Here is a 22,456-nt window from a genome sequence, read left to right as displayed (position 1 = left end):
GGAGGTGACCTCGCCGGTCCTGTGAGGTGACATCGTGTGTTGGTGGTAGTGAGGTGAGTGCGCTTAGATATTGTCGAATATGATTTTTTTGTGCGCATGTTTATGAAAAATGAGTGTTTTCTGTGATATTAGTGGTTTTTTGAGGTAAGTGAATATGGGTGTTTGTTAGTTGGTGGTTGTCTTAGATATATGTTTGTACAATATATGTTTTCAGTTGATGGTGATCATGTGCTAAGTGTTTGTGTATTAGGTTTGTGTTCATGTTTTTTTTTTCGCTCATGGGGAGGGAGTTTTTGGTTATAGTGATTTGAGGGGATTTCTATAAATGGGTGTTAGCTGGTGATGCTAAACTTAGTTTCTGGTGATTTTGACGGTGTTTTGGTAGTATTCAGTGGTGATTTGGTAATAATCAGTAGTGTTTTGGGAGTATTCGGAGGTGTTTGATGGTGTTTTTGAAGGTGTTCAAATGATGTGCAGAGTATTTTTTGAAGATGTTCAGTGGTGTTTTGGTGATGCTCAGAGTTGGTTCAAAGTTAGTCAGTGTGTTAGTTATGGTAATGTCTCATGTCATAAGTGTATGAGTTAGTTTTTTTGTGTGCTAATGTTGTAAAGTCTGGAGAATGAGGGAGGAGTTTGGTGGATGAGATGTAATTTCGGTTAATGAAATGTGTAAGTGTGAATGAGAATGTAAATTGGTGGGTGAGTTAGAGGAGACAAAATGTTATGTGATCTCAGTAAAAGTATAGATAGTTTTAGTGATCTTTGTTATGATGTTTTAAGAGAATGTGTACAAAAAAAATGTGTGATCTTAGTGGTGGGGTTATAGAATTTGGTAAAGTCTTGATTGTGGTGATCTTAGATATTGGAGATATAGCAGGTTGAAACAAGGTGTTTGGGTGTGACCTCGCTGATCGCCAAGTAAACATAGGATGGAGTGTGATGACATGGGAGGTATCCCTATCTGTGCTGGTATGTGTTGGTGGTAGTGAGGGGAGTTGGTGATTGTGATTTTTTGTGTGAATGTTTATAAAAATGAGTGTTTTCTGCGATCTTAGTGTTTTGAGGTGAGTGGTCATTGATGATAGTTGATGGATGTCTTAGTTTTTTTTTTTTTTTTTTTTTTTTTTTTTTTTTTTTTTTTTTGTGTGTGTGTGTACATGTTATGTTTTCAGTTGGTGGTGATCCTGTTGTAAGTGTTTCAGTGTTGTTTGGAAATGTTCAAAGGTGTTTTTTGTGAGTATTCAAATGATTTATGAGTGTTTTTTTTGCGCTCATGTTATATAATAGTCTGAGGTGAGTGGGATCGTCTTGGTTATAGTGATTTGAGGGGATTTCTATAAAATGGGTGTTGGTGGTGTTGATCTTAGTTTCTGGTGATTTTTAGTGTTGTTTGGGCAGTATTCGGTGCTGTTTTGGTAGTATTCAGTAGTGTTTTGGGAGTATTCAAAGGAGTTTGTTGATGTTTTTGAATGTGCTCAAATGATGTTTTTGGAGTAATCAAAGGTAATTGATGTTGTTTTTTGGTGTTGTACAAAGTAAAGTGGGGTGGGTGTGTTTGTGTTAGTTTTGGTAAAATGTCTCATGTCATAAGTGTATGTGATAGTTTTTGTGATAATGATGTAAAGTCTGGAGACTGAGGGAGTAGTGTGGTGGATGAGTTGTAATTTAATGAAATATGTAAGTGTAGATAAATTAGAGATGACAAATCTTATTTGGGAGTATTCAAAATATTTTGGAAGTGCTTCAGTGTTGTTTGGAAATGTTCAAAGGTGTTTATGTGAGTATTCAAATGATTTATGAGAGTGTTCAAAGTAATCTTGGGGTTGTTCTGTAGTGAGATGATAAAGGTTGTCGATGAGAGAATATTTCTTAAGAGATATTGAGAAAAGGTAGTCTCAAATGATGATGTATGAGAGTGTTTTGAAGGTGTTCAAAGTAAAGTGAGTTGTCTGTGTGTGTTAGTTGGGCATAGAATTTTGTGAATATCTTGGTTACAGTGATTTTAGTGGATTTGAGATGGGTGATGAGATGCATTTATGGATGTGAAATGTGATTTTTTGTGTTTGTTCTGAAGAGGTGTGTTGGGAGACGGGTGAGTGGATGTGAAGAAATGTGGGTGAGATGGAGAGGGGTATGGGGAGGGTTGTATTAAAAATTTAATGAAATATGGGAGGATTTTACTGAAAATAAAGGTAATGTGTGAATATTATAAAAGAAATTATTGAAGTGAAAAGTTATGATACACTGGAAAAGATTGGAGCGTGTAGAAACATGTCGCAGTAGTTGGGTAGTGAGATGATTAGTTGTGTGTATAATATTAATTTATGTGGATACAAGGAGATGGGTATGGAGAGGATTTTATTAGAATTTTAGTGATGTAGGGAGGAATGTGTATTACATTTTAAGATTCAATAAAAAGAAGGGGAAAAATTTGTATCGAAAGAGAAAAAATTGTGAATAAATTGGTAAGTGATGAGGGTTGTGGGTATTGTTGTCGAACTAGAGATACCAAAAAAGATGTTATAAGTGGGTTGTTGTGGGTTGTGAGTGTTGTGGGTTGTGGGTGTTGTCGAACTAGAGTTGCTGAAAAGTGGTTATAAGTTGTGGGTTGTTCTTGTGGGTGTTGTGGGTTGTGGGTGTTGTGGGATGTTGGTGTTGTGGGTTGTGGGTGTTGTTGTCGAACTAGAGATACCGAAAAAGAGATGATTCTCTTGTAAGTGTTCGTGTGTGTTTGGTTTGTGTTCATGTTTTTTTGCGCTCATGTTATATCTTAGTTGGAGGAGAGTGTACTCGTAGAAATTGGTAATCGTCTTGGTTATAGTGATTTGAGGGGATTTATTTGAAAATGGGTGTTAGTCTGTGATGTTAATCTTAGTTTATGGTGATTATGGTGGTGTTTTGAGTGTATTCAGTGGTGTTTTAGTAGTATTCAGTGGTGTATTTGAGAGTACTCAAATGGTGTTTTGAGGCTATTCAATGGTGTTTTTGAAGGTGTTCAAATGATGTGCAAGAGTACTTATGAAGGTGTTCTGGGAGTATTCAGTGGTGATTTGGCTGTGTTCGAATGTTTTTGGAGTATTCAAAGGTAATTGATGGTGTTTTTGGTGTTCAAAGTAAAGTGTTTGAGTTAGATTTTGTGATACTGTTGTAAAAATCTGAAGAATGCGGGGGGAGTTTGGGGGATGGGTTGTAATTTAATAAAATAATATAAGTGTAGATAAATTAGAGATGTCAAATCTTATTTGGGAGTATTCAAAATATTTTGGAAGTGTTTCGGTGTTGTTTGGTAATGTTCAAAGGTATTTTTTTGTGAGTATTCAATGATTATGAGAGTGTTTTGAAGGTGTTCAAAGTAAAGTGAGGTGTGTGTGTGTGTTAACTTTCCAATATGTAAAATTGTGACTAGTGAATTTATCGAAAAGTGGTTATAAGTTGTAAGTGTTGTGGTGACTTTTTCTGATGAAATAGTTAAAACGAGAAAAATTGTGGGTTATGAGTGAAAATTGTGAGATGGTGGGAGAAGGGGTAAGGAGAGAGAGGGAGAAGGTTACTTCATGGGGGAGTGACCTGAGATGTTATCTGGGATCGGTCAGATAAGACTCGCCAGATTTTTTCTGATGAAATAGTTAAAACGAGAAAAATGTCTAGACTTGAGGAGAGTGAATCTTCTGTAAAAAAATTGTGGATTGTTGTGGATATTAACGAAAAAATGTGGAATTAATTGGGTTATCCTGGGTTAAGAGTGAAAATGTGTAATGTTTTCCCTATGTTGTATATGAAATGTGTAATATCCATCTAATTTCCATCTGTTTTTTTTACGAGCAGAGCAACCCCACCTCCCCCCCTGCCCCTTCTATCTTTCCTCATGATCTGGCATCCTGGTGGGAAGATTGCATCTGTTATTGTCTCCAAGAGTTTTGTTTCTGTAACTGCTATGATGTCTGGGGACTTCTCATTGATTCTTTCTTGCCATTCCTCATGTTTATTCGTTAATCCATCTGCATTTGTGTACCAAACCTTCAGCTTCTGTTCTAATACTGTAACTGTGGTGCGGGGGGTGGAAACAGAGGGATCGGTGTGTGATGGTTTACCTGGAGTTTACCTGGTTTGGATTGTTCAGTTACCTTGGGGGTGTCGTGGCTGGAGTCCTTCTGCAGGTGTTTCTGGGGGGTGCGCTTGTCCTTCCATTTGATCCTGGGTTATTCTGCTCTCCTTTTTCATTTCCCCCCATTTCTCCTTTCGTTTTTGAACTCTCTCTTTCATTGTCTTCCTTTCGTCCTGTGTTCTGTCTCGGTCGAGGTACACACTCCGGAACTCCTGCTTGCCTCTCAGCCGTGCTTTCTCCTGCAGGATCATGGTTCGGGTTGATTCTGCCTTGAAAATTACTTTGAGAGGCCGATTCCTTTTCTTTGTGAACCACCCAATTCTCCGAAAATTTGCCACCTGGGTCATGTCCCCCTCGCCTATCACCTTCATTATGTCTTCAATCGCTTTTTTCTCTTCCTGCTTTCTTTCATCATAAGTTTCCCCTTTAGCTTCGTCTAGCCCATAGACAAACACGGATCTTTCCCTTTCCACCTCCCACTGTGACTCCCATTGCATCCTCTGATGTGTTTTAGTTCCTTCCCGTGGAGTGTTCCTTCCTTCAGTCCCTTCCCTCGTTATGGCCCCTATGCTTCTTGGTTTATCCTTCCTGCTCACCTGCTCCTGGCCCCCACAGGTATCTGGTAAGGTCCTTGCACATGTCCTATTTCCTTCAATGTCTTCCAACCTCTCTTTCTGTCCTAGAGTGCTCCCTGTCTTTGTTTTGGCCCCATGTGGGTTTGACAGGACTTCTGCATGTGTGTGTGTGTGTGTGTGTGTGTGTGTGTGTGTGTGTGTGTGTGTGTGAAGGCATTACGTGACGTCACTGACCGCCAAGTAAACACAGGTGGGGTGACGTCAGACTTGTTTAGACCTGTAGTAAGAGAAAGTACCATGCCCCATAGGAGGAGTTCATTTGAATGCTTACCCTCAGAGGGGGGAATTCAAAAAACTTGATCCAAGGAGATGGAGTCTGTATTATTTGATATCAAGAAAAACTTGATCCAAGGAGATGGAGTCTTTGTATTATTGTTATTGAGAAATACTTGGGGTAGAAGTGGATCGTGGGAGGGTGTTGATCTGAGGAGATCATAAGAATTTCGAAACCCCAGAGGGGGAGTCCATTTTGAATGCTTGCCCCCAGAGGGGGGAATCCAGTGGGAGTCCATTTTGAATGCTTACCCCCGGGGGGGAACCCAAAAAAACTTGATACAAGGAGATGGAGCAGAAATTTTGGGATGGAAGTGGGTGGTGGGAGGTGTGGGGGGGAATCTTTGTATTATTGATATCGAGAAAAACTTGATCCAAGGAGATGGAGCAGGAATTTTGGGATGGAAGTGGGTGATGGGAGGGGTACCCATAGGGGGAAACTCAAAAAATTTGATCCGAGGAGATGGAGAGCACAAGAAAATGAAATTCAAAAACAATTCAAAATCGGAAAAAAATTTGGGGGGTGGGGGCGATCTGGACGATGCTGCAGAAGGCGCGGGGCGGGCATGAGGGTGGGCATGGGGCGGGGCGCAGGAGCGGCTGCCGGCTGGGGCGGGCGCGCGGGTGGGGGCGTGGGTGGGGGGTTGAGGGCGAGGTGGTCGAGGGTGAGGTCAAGGTCATTAGCATAAAGGTGTGAAAAGGAGTCCGCTCAGCCGCAGACCTTTCGGGAGGAGACCGTACCGTGGGAGCCACTCTGTAGAAGAGACTGCTCTGTAGAAATCATCACTACTCATGTTGAATTAATTCATCTTCGTTACAGTAAAGTGAGTTCAACAGAAATTAAATTGGCATTACAAAACACAGATCATTGCTGTTGAAAATAAAGTATCGGACTCTTTGAAAAACTTCATAAATATACGATTATTAAGACACTTGTGGAACACCTGGATGTATTATACCTCTCTGATACCAACCGCTGGCCAAATTTATGGGCTTGAATATTATCTACTAGTGGGTCCTGCACACCTGTGACACACTCTTCAACTGCTGCGCCTCTGTTCTGGCTTTAGCGTTTAAGTCTCCATAGTTGTGCCTCTGTTTTACATAGATCAAGGCAAAGGGACTGAACACCTCTCAAGGCGGAGGAATTAAGCATCTATAAAGGATGAGAGACTGAAAACTTCTTCCACTGACTCCAGTATAACACTCACCTTTCTATTTGAAAGAAGAAAAGCCTGTTGCACATGCAAAATATCTCAACAAAATACCCTTGTGTATTATTCATCAGATTGTTAGCAATGTCTACCATTAATGTATAGATGACCATGATTACTCACAAAGTTCATGCTACAAGGCAGATACTACAAGTCATTTTTTTAATAAGCTAAGAAAGATCAGCTAGAGCAGGAATGCACAAACGACTGACTTCGATGTATTAAGTAAATGTTTCACTCTTTTTAAAAACATCGGTTTATATGGCATGACTGTGTAACCCAGTATTATTGATCTGTCGAATGATATAATGATCAGTGACAAAACCCGCTTGTTTCACACTTTAAAAAACAATGTGTCAGTTTCTCAACTCAAGCTAAAGCTGTTTCACTCAAAACTATATGAAGGTTTACGAGGCTTTTTTCCACCATATCAAAATGTTCTTGAGATGAATGATGCAAATCAGAAAAGCTCAAAAATATCCCAGAAAGATGGGAATCCGTTATTAAATTATTGAAATTAAAAATAAAAATTGCAAGATTTCAACTGTTCAACATTCCTGTCGTTGTATCAAATGATGACACGAAACTGGAAGCTCAGTTGAAAATGAATGTTTTTTTTCAGAACTGTGACATGGTGCATTGACAGTTTATGGAAGGCAACTTTACATCTGAATAAGAAGGCTGCTATTTATGCATACTTTTTAGACTCCACTTTCATCTGCCAGCGAAAATTCAGTCTTTTCAGTGTCAATAAATAAAGGAAATCTGAATAAACTTACTGACGAGAAATACACTCCAGTCTGCACCTGATGACAACGAAATATTACCCTAGAAAATAAACAAGAAATTTCTTTCAGAAATCCCATCAGAAATAACACTTAAAAGGCTACTTTCACGACACCAATTAAATTTTCTGTTCTCAGAGGGAGGACCTACCTGAAGACGGGTGAGCGGTCGCCCTTCTTGTACCAGAGGATGAGTTTGGGTGTGTCCCCAGCCGTGCGAGGGTTGTAGTAGCAGGGTAGGTCGATCGTTCTTCCAGACACTCCCGTCACCATCCACACTGTAACACACCACAGCAATGTTACTATCTTACCACTCACCATCACCAGTCTTACCCCTCACTGTTACTATCTTACCACTCACCATCACCAGTCTTACCCCTCACTGTTACTATCTTACCACTCACCATCAGTGCTATCCTTCACTATCGCTATCACCGTCACTAATACCTTCACCATCAATGTCACTATCACCGTCATCGTCACTGTCAGGTTTATTATTATCGTCAGCGTCACCATTTCATGGTAGCGCAACAGATGGATGTTACTCCCGTTGGTGACGATGTATTAGTAAGGACCTTGCAACCCAGCGTTACATAGTAGTAACATTATTGATCTTGCAGCTCCACATTACAAAGTGGTAACATTATTGACCTTGCAACCCAGCATTACAAACTACAAACTGGTAACAATAATGTTTTGGCAGGACACGGTTGTTGGCAGAGTCCAGGGAAACTGGATGCCAACAACTGGGCTTTTCTGCCGAATAAACAGAGAAAATTTGTTTATGCTATAAATCTGCGAATATCGATCACTAAACTTATATATATATATATATATATATATATATATATATATATATATATATATATATATATATATATATATATATATATATAAAATATAGGGAGGTACCACCTCTAGAACTGTCATGGGGACCCTCATCCTCAGAGAAAAGAATAAACTTGCTGTTTGAGAATTTTCTCCTACCACCCCTATATTTCTGTATGTTTGTTTTATTTAAAGACAAAATACATTGGCCAAACATTCACAAAAATACAACAGAAAGTAAAACAACATAGGTAACTCAGAGCTACATCTCGAATACTTCGTCCAGCTCCCCTGCGGTGGGCCGCGTGCCCAGAATGCTGCAGACATTTCCTCTCTGGATCGCAACACTGAGTCTCTGAAAGAGGAAGCTGGTCGCCCTGTGGTCCTTGGTCTCTATGATGAGCTTTTCACCCAGCTCTTTGAGGAACTTTAGAGCACACTTGCCCCATGCTCCAAGGGTCTCCGACTCTATTGGAATGAAGTTATAGCAAGGGGGAAGGTCTTCATATTTTCGGATCTTCTGGGTCTCCCTGTGGCTGGCAGCTCCACCCCCTTCCACTACAGAGTATGGCAAGTAGGTGTCTGCCAATGTGGCAGCACAGGTGTAGTCCCAGGCAATCTGCTTTCCATCCTTCCAGGGTAGCATAGTGGCTCCATCAGGACGCTTTTGACTTCCATCAGACCTCTGTACTTGGGGTTCCCGTTGAGCTGGGCAACGGGCTGTGGCGAGGTTTCTCTTTATTATGTCATTGATCTCCTCATGACTGGCATACTTCCCTTCTGCTGTGTGGCACACGAGACCATGAAGTCCGAATTGATCAGCTGTCGCCCTGCCGCAAATACACCTATGTTCGGTGAGGATGGAGGCGGCTAGGCGAAGAGCAACACCAATCCGAATGGCCTGTGGGTCGAGACGGGTGCCCAGGGAGGAATTGGGAACAGCTAACAGGAAATCTCCTGAGTGTGGTGCCTTCACTGCCAGGAGACGAGCTCTGTTCTTTCCTGAAGCATTGGAGAGCATTGTGTTGGCGATTTTTTCCACGATCGGTTTGTCCCAGTGGGACTGTTTGTGCTGTTTGGGAGGAGCTGGTCTACTGGAGGAGTCTGTAAGGGTGTTCCACTGAATCGCTGCTTCAGTAAACCTGGGGTCTTGAGCTCCTACCACGTCTCTTAAGCGTTCGGGCACTGTCTTCTTGACTAATGCACTGGAAGCCAAACACGAAGACAGAAAAGCAGGTAAAGCAACATGTGTTGCTTTACGCACCCCTATACCTCCCAGTCGCACTGGGAGGGTTGCCTGATCCCATTGCTCATCCTCTAGTGACAGGTTCAGTGCCTTCTTAAAAGTTGATCTCAGGCGTGCGTCATATTCATTGAGTGTTGGGTTGTCAAAAGAGGGTGCACACCTCAAGAAGTGAGTCTTGGCATAGTAAGACACCTTGTGAGGAGATACAGAGCATCATGGGCATCAAGATCGCTTATTCTCTCCTCCATTCTCATCAGGTCATTTAATTTGTCCCTGAGGACAGTATCGATGGCCTGGTGACCCAGCGGTGCCCCCAAGAGGGTACTGTTGGACGGAGTTGTAGTTGAGACTTCTTGGAGGATTCTTCGCACAGCATTGATTATTTCCTGGTTCGCTGTGATGATTTCACACTTGGAGGGATTGAGGATGAGTCCCAAGTCTTCTCCCTGTGTTTTCACCAGTTGTAAGTCCCCCACGAGGGACTCTTCAGTACCTTAAATAGCAACGCTCTTGCCGAGTAACGCAAGCGAAAATTTATGTATGCAAAAATTTGGCAAAATCATGGTGAATCTAATAAAAAATGTATGTTTCATTGTGTTTCTTTTTTTTTAAATTATTGTAAACTTATCTAAAATATATTTAGTTGAATTAGGCTCAGTTAAATTGCGCTTTTCATAATAAGGTTAGGTAAGTTTTCTAAGGTACTTTTGGTACAAAATTATCAATTTTCAAAGTAACATCAATGAAAAAATATACCTTTAAACGTATAAGAGAAATTTTAAGAAAGGACTTCCCTGAAGATGAGGGTCCCCAGTAAAGTTCTGTAGGTAGTACCTCCCTATATTTTTTGAAATATTATATATATATATATATATATATATATATATATATATATATATATATATATATATATATATATATATTTAAAGTACCACCTCTATAGCTGGACTGGGGACCCTCATCCTCAGAGAAGACAATAAACGTACCTCAGGGAAAACTTAAGGTTCTCCCCGGAGCTGTTTGAATATTTTCTTCTCCTACCACCCCCTATATATTTTTTATTCTATGTGAACATTTATTAATAAACAAAATACATTTACAGAAAAAAACACAAACATGAATACAATGGTACACTATGTTAAAGATTATGTATTTTCTCCAGCTCCTCCGAAGCCGGACGCGAGACAAGTATGCAGAAAGCATTTCCCCTCTGGATGGCGACGCTGAGGCGCTGGAACATGAAAGTGGCTGCCCTTGGGTCCCTGGTGGTGTCGATGAGTCTGGAACCCAATTCTTTAAGGAAACGTGTGGCATTTTTTCCCCATGATCCCAAGGTCTCTGATCCCACTGGGACAAATTGATACTGTTGGCTAATGTCCCTGTACTTGCTGATCTTGTACTCCTCCCTGTGGTCAGCAGCTCCTCCCTGTCGCCCCACACTGTGATGGATATAGGTGTCAGCCAGTGTGGACACACAGGTATAGTCCCATGCTAAGAGCTTGCCATTCTTCCAAGGATAGATGGTGATCCCGTCGGGGCGGTTTGCTGGGTTGTGGGTATTGTTTGCTGCAAGGGATCGTGGCTCCCTCTCGGCAGGGCATCCAGCTGTAGCAAGGGTTCTCTTAATGATGTCGTTGACCTCATTGTGTCTTGCATGCCAGCCCTTGGTTTTGGAACAGTTAAGACCATGTAGACCGTATTGGTCTGCTTGCACTTTGCCACAAATACACATATATTCTGTGTGAATTGGGGCAGCAAGGCGCAAAGCTACTGCAATACGGAGGGTCTTAGGGTCGAGTCGCGTTCCCATTGCCGATATGGGAACTGTTTGGAGGAAGTCCCCGGAGTGAGGTGCACTCACAGCCTGGAGACGGGCAATCTCCCTATCTGATGTTGCAGCCCTGAGAATGTTGGCAAGCACCTTTTCAGCAATTGGGCCATCCCAGCTTGACTGTGAGCCAGTGCTGCACTAGGGTTTGGTGCTGGAGCAGCAAGAGTCTCCCATTCGGTGATGGCACTGGCATAGCTAGGGTCTTCTATTCCTGCTGAGTCACTGAGGGTGTCAGGAAGAATTTGTCTTATCAACTCGTTTGATGCAATGGAAGAGGACAGGAAAGCTGGTAGAGCAATCTGGGAGGATCTGCGTACTCCTAGCCCTCCAAGCCTGACCGGAAGTGAGGCTTGCAACCACTGTCCATCATCAAGGGAAAGATTCAATACACTCTCTAGCATGGCCTTCAGGAGAGAGTCATATTCCTTGAGTTTTGGACTGCTGAAGGCTGGGGAGCATCTCAGAAAATAGGTAAGTTTTGGGATTGACAGGCACCTGGTGAGTAGGTAGAAGGCATCGTGTGTGTCAATGTCTTTCATCCTGCTTTCCATCGTCCGGAGGTCTGAGACTTTTTTTCCTAGGATCAGATCGATGGCATTGGACCCAAGAGGAGCACCGAGGAGAGTGCTATTGGCTGGATCAATGGCTCGTGCTCCTGGTAAAACGGCACTAATATTCTGGATCATCTGTTGATTGGTAGAAACTATTTCACATTTGGTGGGGTTTAAAGAAAGGCCCAGGCTTTCTCCCATGTCTTTAATTTTACTGATGTCCTCTAGGAGAGATTCTGTTGTGCCAGCCAGGGTACCATCGTCCAGGAACCAGATATTGAGCTCGCTGGAGAGTGCCTCCGTGACTTCCTTGATGACCAAACAAAATAGAAAGGGGGCGAGAGGGTCCCCCTGTTGCACGCCCTCACACGAGTCAATTTCATGGTCCCCAAACAATAGTTTGGAAGTCACACTGTAACACGATTCTATGAAGGGATAAAGGGAAGGGAAGTTTCTATAAACTGCTTGGAGAGCAGCATCCCTTCTGACTGAGTTGAAAGCATTGGAAAAGTCCAATTTGACCAAGGCGAATACAGGAAAGAGTAAGGTTATGAGGATAACAAAAAGATTAGGTGATGAAAGATTGAATATCAGATTGGAGGGAGAGAGTATGGAGGAGGTGAACGTATTCAGATATTTGGGAGTGGACGTGTCAGCGGATGGGTCTATGAAAGATGAGGTGAATCATAGAATTGATGAGGGAAAAAGAGTGAGTGGTGCACTTAGGAGTCTGTGGAGACAAAGAACTTTGTCCTTGGAGGCAAAGAGGGGAATGTATGAGAGTATAGTTTTACCAACGCTCTTATATGGGTGTGAAGCGTGGGTGATGAATGTTGCAGCGAGGAGAAGGCTGGAGGCAGTGGAGATGTCATGTCTGAGGGCAATGTGTGGTGTGAATATAATGCAGAGAATTCGTAGTTTGGAAGTTAGGAGGAGGTGTGGGATTACCAAAACTGTTGTCCAGAGGGCTGAGGAAGGGTTGTTGAGGTGGTTCGGACATGTAGAGAGAATGGAGCGAAACAGAATGACTTCAAGAGTGTATCAGTCTGTAGTGGAAGGAAGGCGGGGTAGGGGTCGGCCTAGGAAGGGTTGGAGGGAGGGGGTAAAGGAGGTTTTGTGTGCGAGGGGCTTGGACTTCCAGCAGGCATGCGTGAGCGTGTTTGATAGGAGTGAATGGAGACAAATGGTTTTTAATACTTGACGTGCTGTTGGAGTGTGAGCAAAGTAACATTTATGAAGGGATTCAGGGAAACCGGCAGGCCGGACTTGAGTCCTGGAGATGGGAAGTACAGTGCCTGCACTCTGAAGGAGGGGTGTTAATGTTGCAGTTTAAAAACTGTAGTGTAAAGCACCCTTCTGGCAAGACAGTGATGGAGTGAATGATGGTGAAAGTTTTTCTTTTTCGGGCCACCCTGCCTTGGTGGGAATCGGCCGGTGTGATAATAAAAAAAATAATGTTTTTGATATATACTCGTGCTGCATGGGCAGCTGCTTCACAGCCCTGTTGAACGCCGGAACCGAGCTGAGTTGGTTTCAGCCTCTTGACTCGCCCTTCTTACTGCAGCCTTGGCGACTAGGCGCCGAAGGGTGTTACCCACTGCAATGGGCCTGATTCCGCCATCCTTTTTCCGGAGGGCACACAATGAGACACCAAAGAAAGAGGGTCTGATGGCCTCTGGGACACCGCCAGCCAGGCACAGGTTGGAAAATTTGGTGAGTTCAGACAGCAGCCTCTCTGAAACCTCACCAAGTGCTGGATTGAGTATTTGTTTTAAGTGTTGAGGCCTTAAACTGGTGAAACCTCCTGCTGAACCCTGTGGAAATGACATAGCAGCTTTATACACATCAGCATCCTGTAAGGTTAGATGTTCTACGCCTGCTGCAATGTCAGGGAGGTCAATGTTGGTACTGGGAGCCCTGGGTGGATGTTTGTCCTTCAGAGCTTGCGCTGTGCGACGTCCTTGGGAGCGATGGTATCCTCACTGGTTATAAGTCTCAGAGCTCCAATAGTATTACCCTCTTCTATTTTTTTTGCTAATTTGGGCTCTGATTTTTGAGGTGTCGGGTGTCCTGTTGTTGGCATTTGCCCGGCGGGTGTTTGTCCCCCTAGGGGGGAGACAGACGAGGTTGTCATCCCTTGGGAATGCATTTATTGCCCTAATAACATGTGTTGCTAGTGACTTGTCCCTCCTTGGTGGGACAGCCAAACAGGCATTGCCAAAAAGCAGCAAGTTGTGCCAGGATCTGTTGTTTGAAGGAGCATCGTTGACTTTCTTCAGAAGGTCAGTGAATTTGCTAGCAGCTTGAGGGCGAGCTGCTTTGGGGATGTGTGTCAGAGTCCTGGTGGATGCTAATTTGATTGCAGATTTGAGGTCCTCTGTAGAGGTGAAGTCACGGTAGCTGTCAGCCCTGTCTGCTGGGGGAGGCTGTTGGTTGTTCTCATTTGGAGCTCTCCTGGAGCCTAGACATCCATTGTGTGCACAGATGTTGCCAGATGTGGGATTGAGTGCACGTTCCCTGTGGCACACCCAGCAGATGCCTCGTGAACGACAGCTTTGGCTCTGTCGTGAAGATTCCTGGGAACCCGCGACTACTTGTGACATTGCTGATATCGTAGGGGTGGGAGGGCGCCAGCTGTGGGGTGATGGGTGAAGGGCAGCATGGATGCATGGGGGATGAGGGTGGGGGAGTAGCGAGCGGCGGAACTTGTAATTGGTGGGGCACTAAACGGCAACACCCTTGGTCAGGAAGTCAGTTGGCCTAGGCTGGGATGAGGGGAGGGGATCTGGGATGGGGGAGGGGGGCGGGAGTGGCCCTGTGTGTTCGCTCAAGACGCACATCACTGACTAACTTTTGCTAATTGTTATACACTTATTGTTCCATTTAGAAAAAACCCTCGCCATTTGGCACACTAATCACCATGCTCACACTATTAACAGAGGTGTTCTGTTCATCATCCAATGACTGTGTCGTGGGCGGCCACTTCCCTCCCCAACCCGCGACCCTGGCCGATCACAGATGTAAACAAAACCTCCTCCACACCTCCACTGCCAGGATCCCCTCACCACCGCTACTTCCCAAATCCCAACATGCACACTGCACTTTCACTGATACAGAAGCAATGGTCCGATGCAGAGGTTTGTCACAACTCTGTGATCTCCGGTGGATACTCACGATGATGTCTGCCGAAACTGGCCCGCGTAAACCATGTTGGTTCCTGGTTTACACACACAATGTATGGAGCACCACACACTGGCTCCCTCCCTCCACGCCGGCAAGCGTGTATGTGTATATATATATATATATATATATATATATATATATATATATATATATATGCAAAACAACCACTGTGAAAGAGTAGTGAAATTCCAGGTACTTTCGTGACTACTCACATTGTCAAGGAACTATGAAAGTAATAATTCAAAGGAAGGCAATTAAAGGGCTTAGACCACACCTCACAGTCAACTCCCACAACAAAGAAACACCTGACGCGGGACAATACCGGACTCGTAAGAAAAGAGGAACACTGCAGTAGGTCCGCTGGTCCAACTAGACAGGTCCTCACGACATCCCACTAACAAATTATTCTACCCAAGAAATAAGGTTTATTATTTGTCCAATGTATTATTAAACTCTAACCAAATTTTATTAATTATAAATGAATCTAATTTATATAAACCTAAGGAAATATTCATATTATTTTCAAAACTGCTTTTTATGAAACAAGATTCAATTATATTTCTGTCAACCATGGACTTGCTTGATACAACTTTCTCAACTTTTTGAAAATCAATTGGATGGTTAAAATCTCTCACATGAATAAATAGAGCATTGGAATCTTGTCCAGTTCTAATGCTATATTTATGTTGTTTTAATCTAAGTTCGAGACTTTTACCAGTTTGACCGTAATAAACTTTATCGCAAATTTTACAAGGAACCTTATAGACACATCCGTCAGCATTTTGGGGGGAATTCTTTATCAAAAGTTTTTTTACTGTATCAAAATTTTTAAATACAACTTTAATATTAAAAGTCTTAAGAGAAGGCATATCAACCAAGTTTTCATGGTAAGGGAGAACCAACATATTTTTAGTTGAATAAGGTTGGTTGTCCCTTTTTGGGTTGTAAAAAGTGTTTCTAGCAATTTTAAATGATTTATCAATTACATTTCTCGGGTATTTCAGACCAATGGCTATTTCATAAATTTTGGATATTTCTTCATCTATGAACTCTGGACTACCAATACGTAAAGCTCTCAAAAACATTGATGAGAAAACAGACAGTTTAACTTTATCTTGATGGGAAGAATAATAGTGTACATAGGAACAGTTATTTGTAGGTTTTCTGTAAATTTTAAATATGAATTCATTATTTCTCTTAATAATTAAAACTAGAAAAGGCAACGAGTTATTTTCCTCAAACTCAACAGTAAAGTGGATAGGGGAGCAATGGGATAGATCTTGCAAGTATGTGGAATAGGTAGTAAGTTACTAAATGCTGTAAAGAGTTTTTATGAGGATAGTGAGGCTCAGGTTAGGGTGTGTAGGAGAGAGGAAGATTACTTATCGGTAAAAGTAGGTCTTAGACAGGGATGTGTAATGTCACCATGGTTGTTTAATATATTTATAGATGGGGTTGTAAAAGAAGTAAATACTAAGGTGTTCGGGAGAGGGGTGGGATTAAATTATGGGGAATCAAATACAAAATGGGAGTTGACAGTTACTTTTTGCTGATGATACTGTGCTTACAGGAGATTCTAAAGAATAGTTGCAAAGGTTAGTGGATGAGTTTGGGAGTGTGTGTAAAGGTAGAAAGTTGAAAGTGAACATAGATAAGAGTAAGGTGATGAGGGTATCAAATGATTTAGATAAAGAAAAATTGAATATCACATTGGAGAGAAGGAGTATGGAAGAAGTGAATGTTTTCAGATATTTGGCAGTTGACTTGTCAGTGGATGGGTTTATGTAAGATAAGGTTAACCATAGAACTGATAAAGGAAAATGGTGAGTGGTGCATTGAGGTATCTGTGGAGACAAAAAAAAAAAACGTTATCCATGGAGGTAAAGAAAGAAATGTGCGAAAGTATAGTAGTACCAACACTATGGGTGTGAAGCTTGGGTTGTAAATGCTTCGGCGAGGATGTAAATATTATGCAGAGAATTTGGAGTGTGGAAAATAGGTTAGGTTAGTAAAAGTATTAGTCACAGGGCTGAAGAGGGGCTGTTGAGGAGGTTTGGTCATTTAGAGAAAACGGAACAAAAATGACTTGGAGAGCGTATAAATCTGTAGGGAAAAGATGGCCGAGTTAAGGGTCGTCCTTGAAAAGGTTGGAGGTGGTAAAGGAGGTTTTGTGGGTAACTGGCTTGGACTTCCAGCAAGCATCCGTGAGCGTGTTAGTAGTGAATGGAGACGAATGGTTTTTGGGACCTGACGAGCTGCTGGAGTGTGAAGGGATTCAGGGAAACTGGTTAGCCGGACTTGAGTCCTGGAAATGGGAAGTACAATACCTACGTATACTGTCGTATCTGAGCGTCTCTACAAAGACAGTAATTATGTGTGTGATGGTGAAAGTGTTGAATGATGAAAGTATTTTTCTTTCTTTTTGGGTGTTTCAACATGGTGGTGTGGCTAGGTCAGTGTTTCAGCATGGTGGTGTGGCTAGGTCAGTGTTTCAGCATGGTGGTGTGGCTAGGTCAGTGTTTCAGCATGGTGGTGTGGCCAGGTCAGTGTTTCATAGAGAGAATTTAATGTATTTATTACTCAAAAAGAAATGATTATATATATATATATATATATATATATATATATATATATATATATATATATATATATATATATATATATATATAATCATTTATTTTTGAGTAATAAATACATTAAAACCTATCTATGAAACACTGACCTAGCCACACCACCATGCTGAAACACTGACCTAGCCACACCACCATGCTGTGACCTACAGTTTTCACAAATAAAACTGACTAAACTGAGACACAAATATATTATTTATGAACTATCCTGTACCAAAGGGAAAGGCTTAAAAACGTAATGGAAGCAAAAGTGGAAATGAACGTATATTGATATTGTGTATTTTTAAGTTCTCCGGTGAAGCTCATTAAACTGTTTTTATAATGCATGCATTCTATTCCTAACTTTTTGTTTACTTGTAGTCTACCTGGGGGGTGTTTCGGGGGTCAACGCCCCCCCGGCTTTTTACATGACTAGGTCTGGCGGTGAATCAGTGCCTGATCAACCAGCTGTATCACTGTACTGATGTCTGGTCACACCAAGACGTTATAACAGTGATTTGGAACAATATATCAAAATTCAAGGTTTACAACTTCCGTCTGAGCTGCAGCACCAGCTGTAGATCACTGACATCACCAGTGGTTGACATCACAACGAGTAACATCATTATCTTATAGTCTCAGATATGCTAATATTCTCGTCTTATGGCACATGATCTGTAATACTAACATCTTGCGCAGACTGCTTTAGAAATATTGTCACCTAGTATCCCAAAATTAGTAAAAAATCTGCTTTGAGGAAGCCGTTATAACCCCTGGCAAGTAATTCCAAACCACCACCACAACAACATTTTGACCACTGTTGTATGCACTATGTCACCTTTAATTTTTATAATGTAAATGGGTAGGAAACCCAACAGCTATCTGCCAGCTATCTGACAGATATCTGCCAGCTATCTGCCAGCTATCTGCCAGCTATCTGCCAGCTATCTGAAAGATATGTAAACGGTACATTACACAACCACACATTTTGCATTCCTTTCATAATCAACCAAAAGCCTGGTAGTTATTAATGTTATGGATGTGGTGGTTCCAAGTCTATATCTAGGATAAACTACCACTTAAAACTATAACCAGTCGGGGGAGGGGGTTGAACTCCACACTGACTGACCTACTACACCCAGAACTGGAGGTCAGTCTCTCACTAACTGCTGACTGATAAACACTGAGTTCTGTCTCGATGAGCATGTCAACTTGTGCTTGCGAGCATACTCTCTCTCTCTCTCTCTCTCTCTCTCTTGCAACATAATCCCTCGAATATTTGCCAAGTTAATGAATATATTGTAATTATTGAACATATTTCTATCTGATTTGATGGTTGTAATAAACAGGTACTTAAAGAAGCAACCATTTCACATTTTTTGACTGTTCTTTTGCTGGTAATGAATCTTACAGCCAGGTACGACAGAGCCTCTAATTGTTACTGTGATCGTAATAATGACAGACCTAGCAACGACCCCAGGCTGAGACCACAGGCCAGGTGACGACCGCTGATTTATGATTATATACTAAACATCGACCAAAGACTGTAACTACAGGCTTAACAACGACCACAGACTCTGACTCGTGCAGCTGGGTAAGAAATTGTTTATTTGTGATAGTAAAATGGCTCTCGACAATCCATTCGTAAAATAATTTGTTCTCCACTCGTCCCTCTCTCCCCCACCTAATAAAACATTGAATAGTAAATAAATGCCATAAATATACAAAACATATCATTGTTATTTTTTTATTTAGATTGAATGATGGGATGGCAGCGACTTGCAAACATTTTCCAGTAGCTGAGTTACACCTGGTCTCTTATGGCCCCAGTAACACCCCACGTTACTGGGTAGCTTTTAATATTTATGATCCTCTCCTCCCGTGGATGTTAACGAATATGACTACTATGCACCAAAATCAATGTTAACCAGTATGACCCACTGCAACAACAGATGTTAACCATTGTGACCCACTGCACCAATGGATGTTAATCTTTATGATTCTCTGCACCACTGGAAGTTAGCCCTGATAACCATCTGCACCAATGGATGTTAACCAATGAAACCATCTGCACCAATGGATGTTAACCAGTGAAACTCTCTGCACCACCGGATGTTAGCCAATAGCAGTCGTCTCTGCACCATTGAATGTTTACACTACCCTCTGTGCTTGAGTTAGTTTGACGTGGGGGGAAATATGTGGGTGCTGCCTAATGAGGGGAAAATAAAAGTTAGTGGCCAGAAAGGAAAGTTGGTTAACGTATGACCTCTGTAATTGAGCTTTCTGAAATATTGCAGTTGAAGCAGTTTATAGGTTTACGGGGCTTCAGAAAACAAGTGTGGCTCTTTTACACGCAATACGTCAATAAAATTTGACACCAATATTTTGTGAGTGTTGCTGTGAGAACACTACGCAGCAAGTGTTGTGACAATACAAAGTGTTGTGACAATACAAAGTGTTGTGAAAATACGAAGCAAGTGCTGTGACGATAGTAAAGAGCAAACCAACTACAAGGAGATTTAGTGTATTTGAGAGCAGGTTATCTCCGTATTAATGTATTATACATTATTAGACAACATATCTATCTGATGTATTATGAGAACGTCTAAGAGGAGCACTAGTCCACAAGTTGGGGACATTGCCATTTCATTTCCTCATTGTTATTTGGCGACTGGCGACAGACAGGGCGAATATATCTGAAACTGTAACCAAGTATTAAATAGGGAATTATTATTATTATTATTTCTATTATTATTTATCCTCAAAGGGGAACTTTGAGTGGCTGCCTGAATTTATTCCCTTTTCCATTATTTTCTTCCTCCATGTATTCGTTCATATTTCTCTTATAAATCAAGAAAGCTTCATTCGATCGGATTACAGTTTTCAGTGTGCTTGTGCATGGTAACTAGGGCCACATTCTTGGGAAGATTAGTTTGTGCAGGCGCTCTATGACGAAAAGTTGTTGAACCCATTCCCAGTATCCCGGAATGGCTCTGATAACTTCCAAAACCCTCAGCAGCACAGCTTCTAATGATCAGTAAGGTACCCTCTAAGTCGACGATGGTGGAGAGTTAGTTTCAAGTGTGTAGGTGAACATTTGCTCATTTTGTGTAGAATCAACCCGTCCTGTCAAGAAACAGTTCGATTTGTGACTTTGTGTAAACCATTCAAGTATCATCGATCTTTATCAATAAAATCTCCATATGCTTCATATCTCAACTGTTTTTTCTTATCAGTTCCCTCATGACTATCAATGAATTAATTTATGGTGAATTGTTAAACATATATACATTTTTTCCCTGTAACTTGTGATGTGGTTCCGGGCACAAAAAAAAAATCCATATTTAGTAAGCTTCGTGCGAGGTGAATATATATATAATATATATATATATATATATATATATATATATATATATATTTTTTATTTTTTTATTATCACACCGGCCGATTCCCACCAAGGCAGGGTGGCCCGAAAAAGAAAAACTTTCACCATCATTCACTCCATCACTGTCTTGCCAGAAGGGTGCTTTACACTACAGTTTTTAAACTGCAACATTAACACCCCTCCTTCAGAGTGCAGGCACTGTACTTCCCATCTCCAGGACTCAAGTCCGGCCTGCCGGTTTCCCTGAATCCCTTCATAAATGTTACTTTGCTCACACTCCAACAGCACGTCAAGTATTAAAAACCATTTGTCTCCATTCACTCCTATCAAACACGCTCAAGCATGCCTGCTGGAAGTCCAAGCCCCTCGCACACAAAACCTCCTTTACCCCCTCCCTCCAACCCTTCCTAGGCCGACCCCTACCCCGCCTTCCTTCCACTACAGACTGATACACTCTTGAAGTCATTCTGTTTCGCTCCATTCTCTCTACATGTCCGAACCACCTCAACAACCCTTCCTCAGCCCTCTGGACAACAGTTTTGGTAATCCCGCACCTCCTCCTAACTTCCAAACTACGAATTCTCTGCATTATATTCACACCACACATTGCCCTCAGACATGACATCTCCACTGCCTCCAGCCTTCTCCTCGCTGCAACATTCATCACCCACGCTTCACACCCATATAAGAGCGTTGGTAAAACTATACTCTCATATATATATATATATATATATATATATATATATATATATATATATATATATATATATATATATATATATGAGAGGCGCATATATCCGACGTGTCTCATGTGTGCTATGTTGCATCATTGATTTGGATTCGCCTGTGTTGCTCTGCACCTGTAATTTTCCCCCCTCACATGTGCTGCTCTGCTTGTATGTTTCAGTCACACTTGTGATATCTGACATGTGTGTTAACACACCTGTGTTATTCTGCAGCTGGGCTTCCATCACACCTTTGCCACTTTGCATATATGTTTCTCCTCTATTTCCACTATATTGCCTATTGACTCACCTGTCTCACCTGTGGCCTTCATAATTTCCTCACTTTACCATCTCGTGTATATCTGGCAATTTTTCCATGACAGATAATCTTTTTTTTGTGTTCATTGTTATCATTTACTACGAGTGTTATATTTTTCCACAGTTCTCCGTTCATCTCGCAGATCCAGAAATTCTTTCCTTCAGTATCATTACTCTCGTTGGATGACACTTTCCTGCATGATAGATGACACTTCCCTGCATGATAGATGACATCTATCATGCCAGAGAATACATCGCATGCATCTTGATGTTCTGTTTCATTATTTAACGAGGGTTTTACAGGGTAGGTTAAGAGTTTCTTATTTACAAGTTATGAGCTGTTACCTGCCTTAGTTCATTTGAAAGCCTTTTTATTGTTGTGAGACATATAAATAGGGATTAGAATGAATTTGGAGCCATCTATGGGTGAGTGATTTCATTTGGTCAACTGACTTTATTTCTTCAGTGTCATTATGCTATTTATGAAAATGTTCCTGACTCGCGTCATTCTAGGAATGAATGATTTTGATGTTCCCCAGTGTGTAATTATTGTTTGCTGCTCGTCTTGTTGTGTAGAAGCTGTCTTCTCGCTGTCTGCGATGTGGAGTCAGGTGTGGTACCATGACAACATTGGTCTTTTACATAACAGTAAGATCACCCACATCCCTCCAGTGTGGAAGACTCCGATGAAATGGCAGATCTGGCCAGACGAGAGATGAGTCGATTTGATAAGATAAGATTTTGTTCGGATTCTTATCCCAGGAGGGT

The 22,456-nt window shown here is 41.7% G+C and overlaps 1 protein-coding gene across 1 annotated transcript in view; it reads right to left on the bottom strand.

The window, feature by feature from the left end:
• LOC128696187 (protein turtle homolog B-like) overlaps positions 1-22,456 on the bottom strand; it is a 604,082-nt gene that overhangs the window by 305,268 nt on the left and 276,358 nt on the right. Inside the window, exon 2 of the mRNA XM_070094868.1 lies at positions 7,164-7,290. Within this exon, the coding sequence (XP_069950969.1) occupies positions 7,164-7,290 (127 nt within the window). The remainder of the gene's footprint in view (positions 1-7,163; positions 7,291-22,456) is intronic.

This window comes from Cherax quadricarinatus, chromosome 48 (assembly GCF_038502225.1).
Source record: "Cherax quadricarinatus isolate ZL_2023a chromosome 48, ASM3850222v1, whole genome shotgun sequence".
NCBI lineage: Eukaryota > Metazoa > Arthropoda > Malacostraca > Decapoda > Parastacidae > Cherax > Cherax quadricarinatus.
This window is presented reverse-complemented; position numbering and strand designations above follow the sequence as displayed.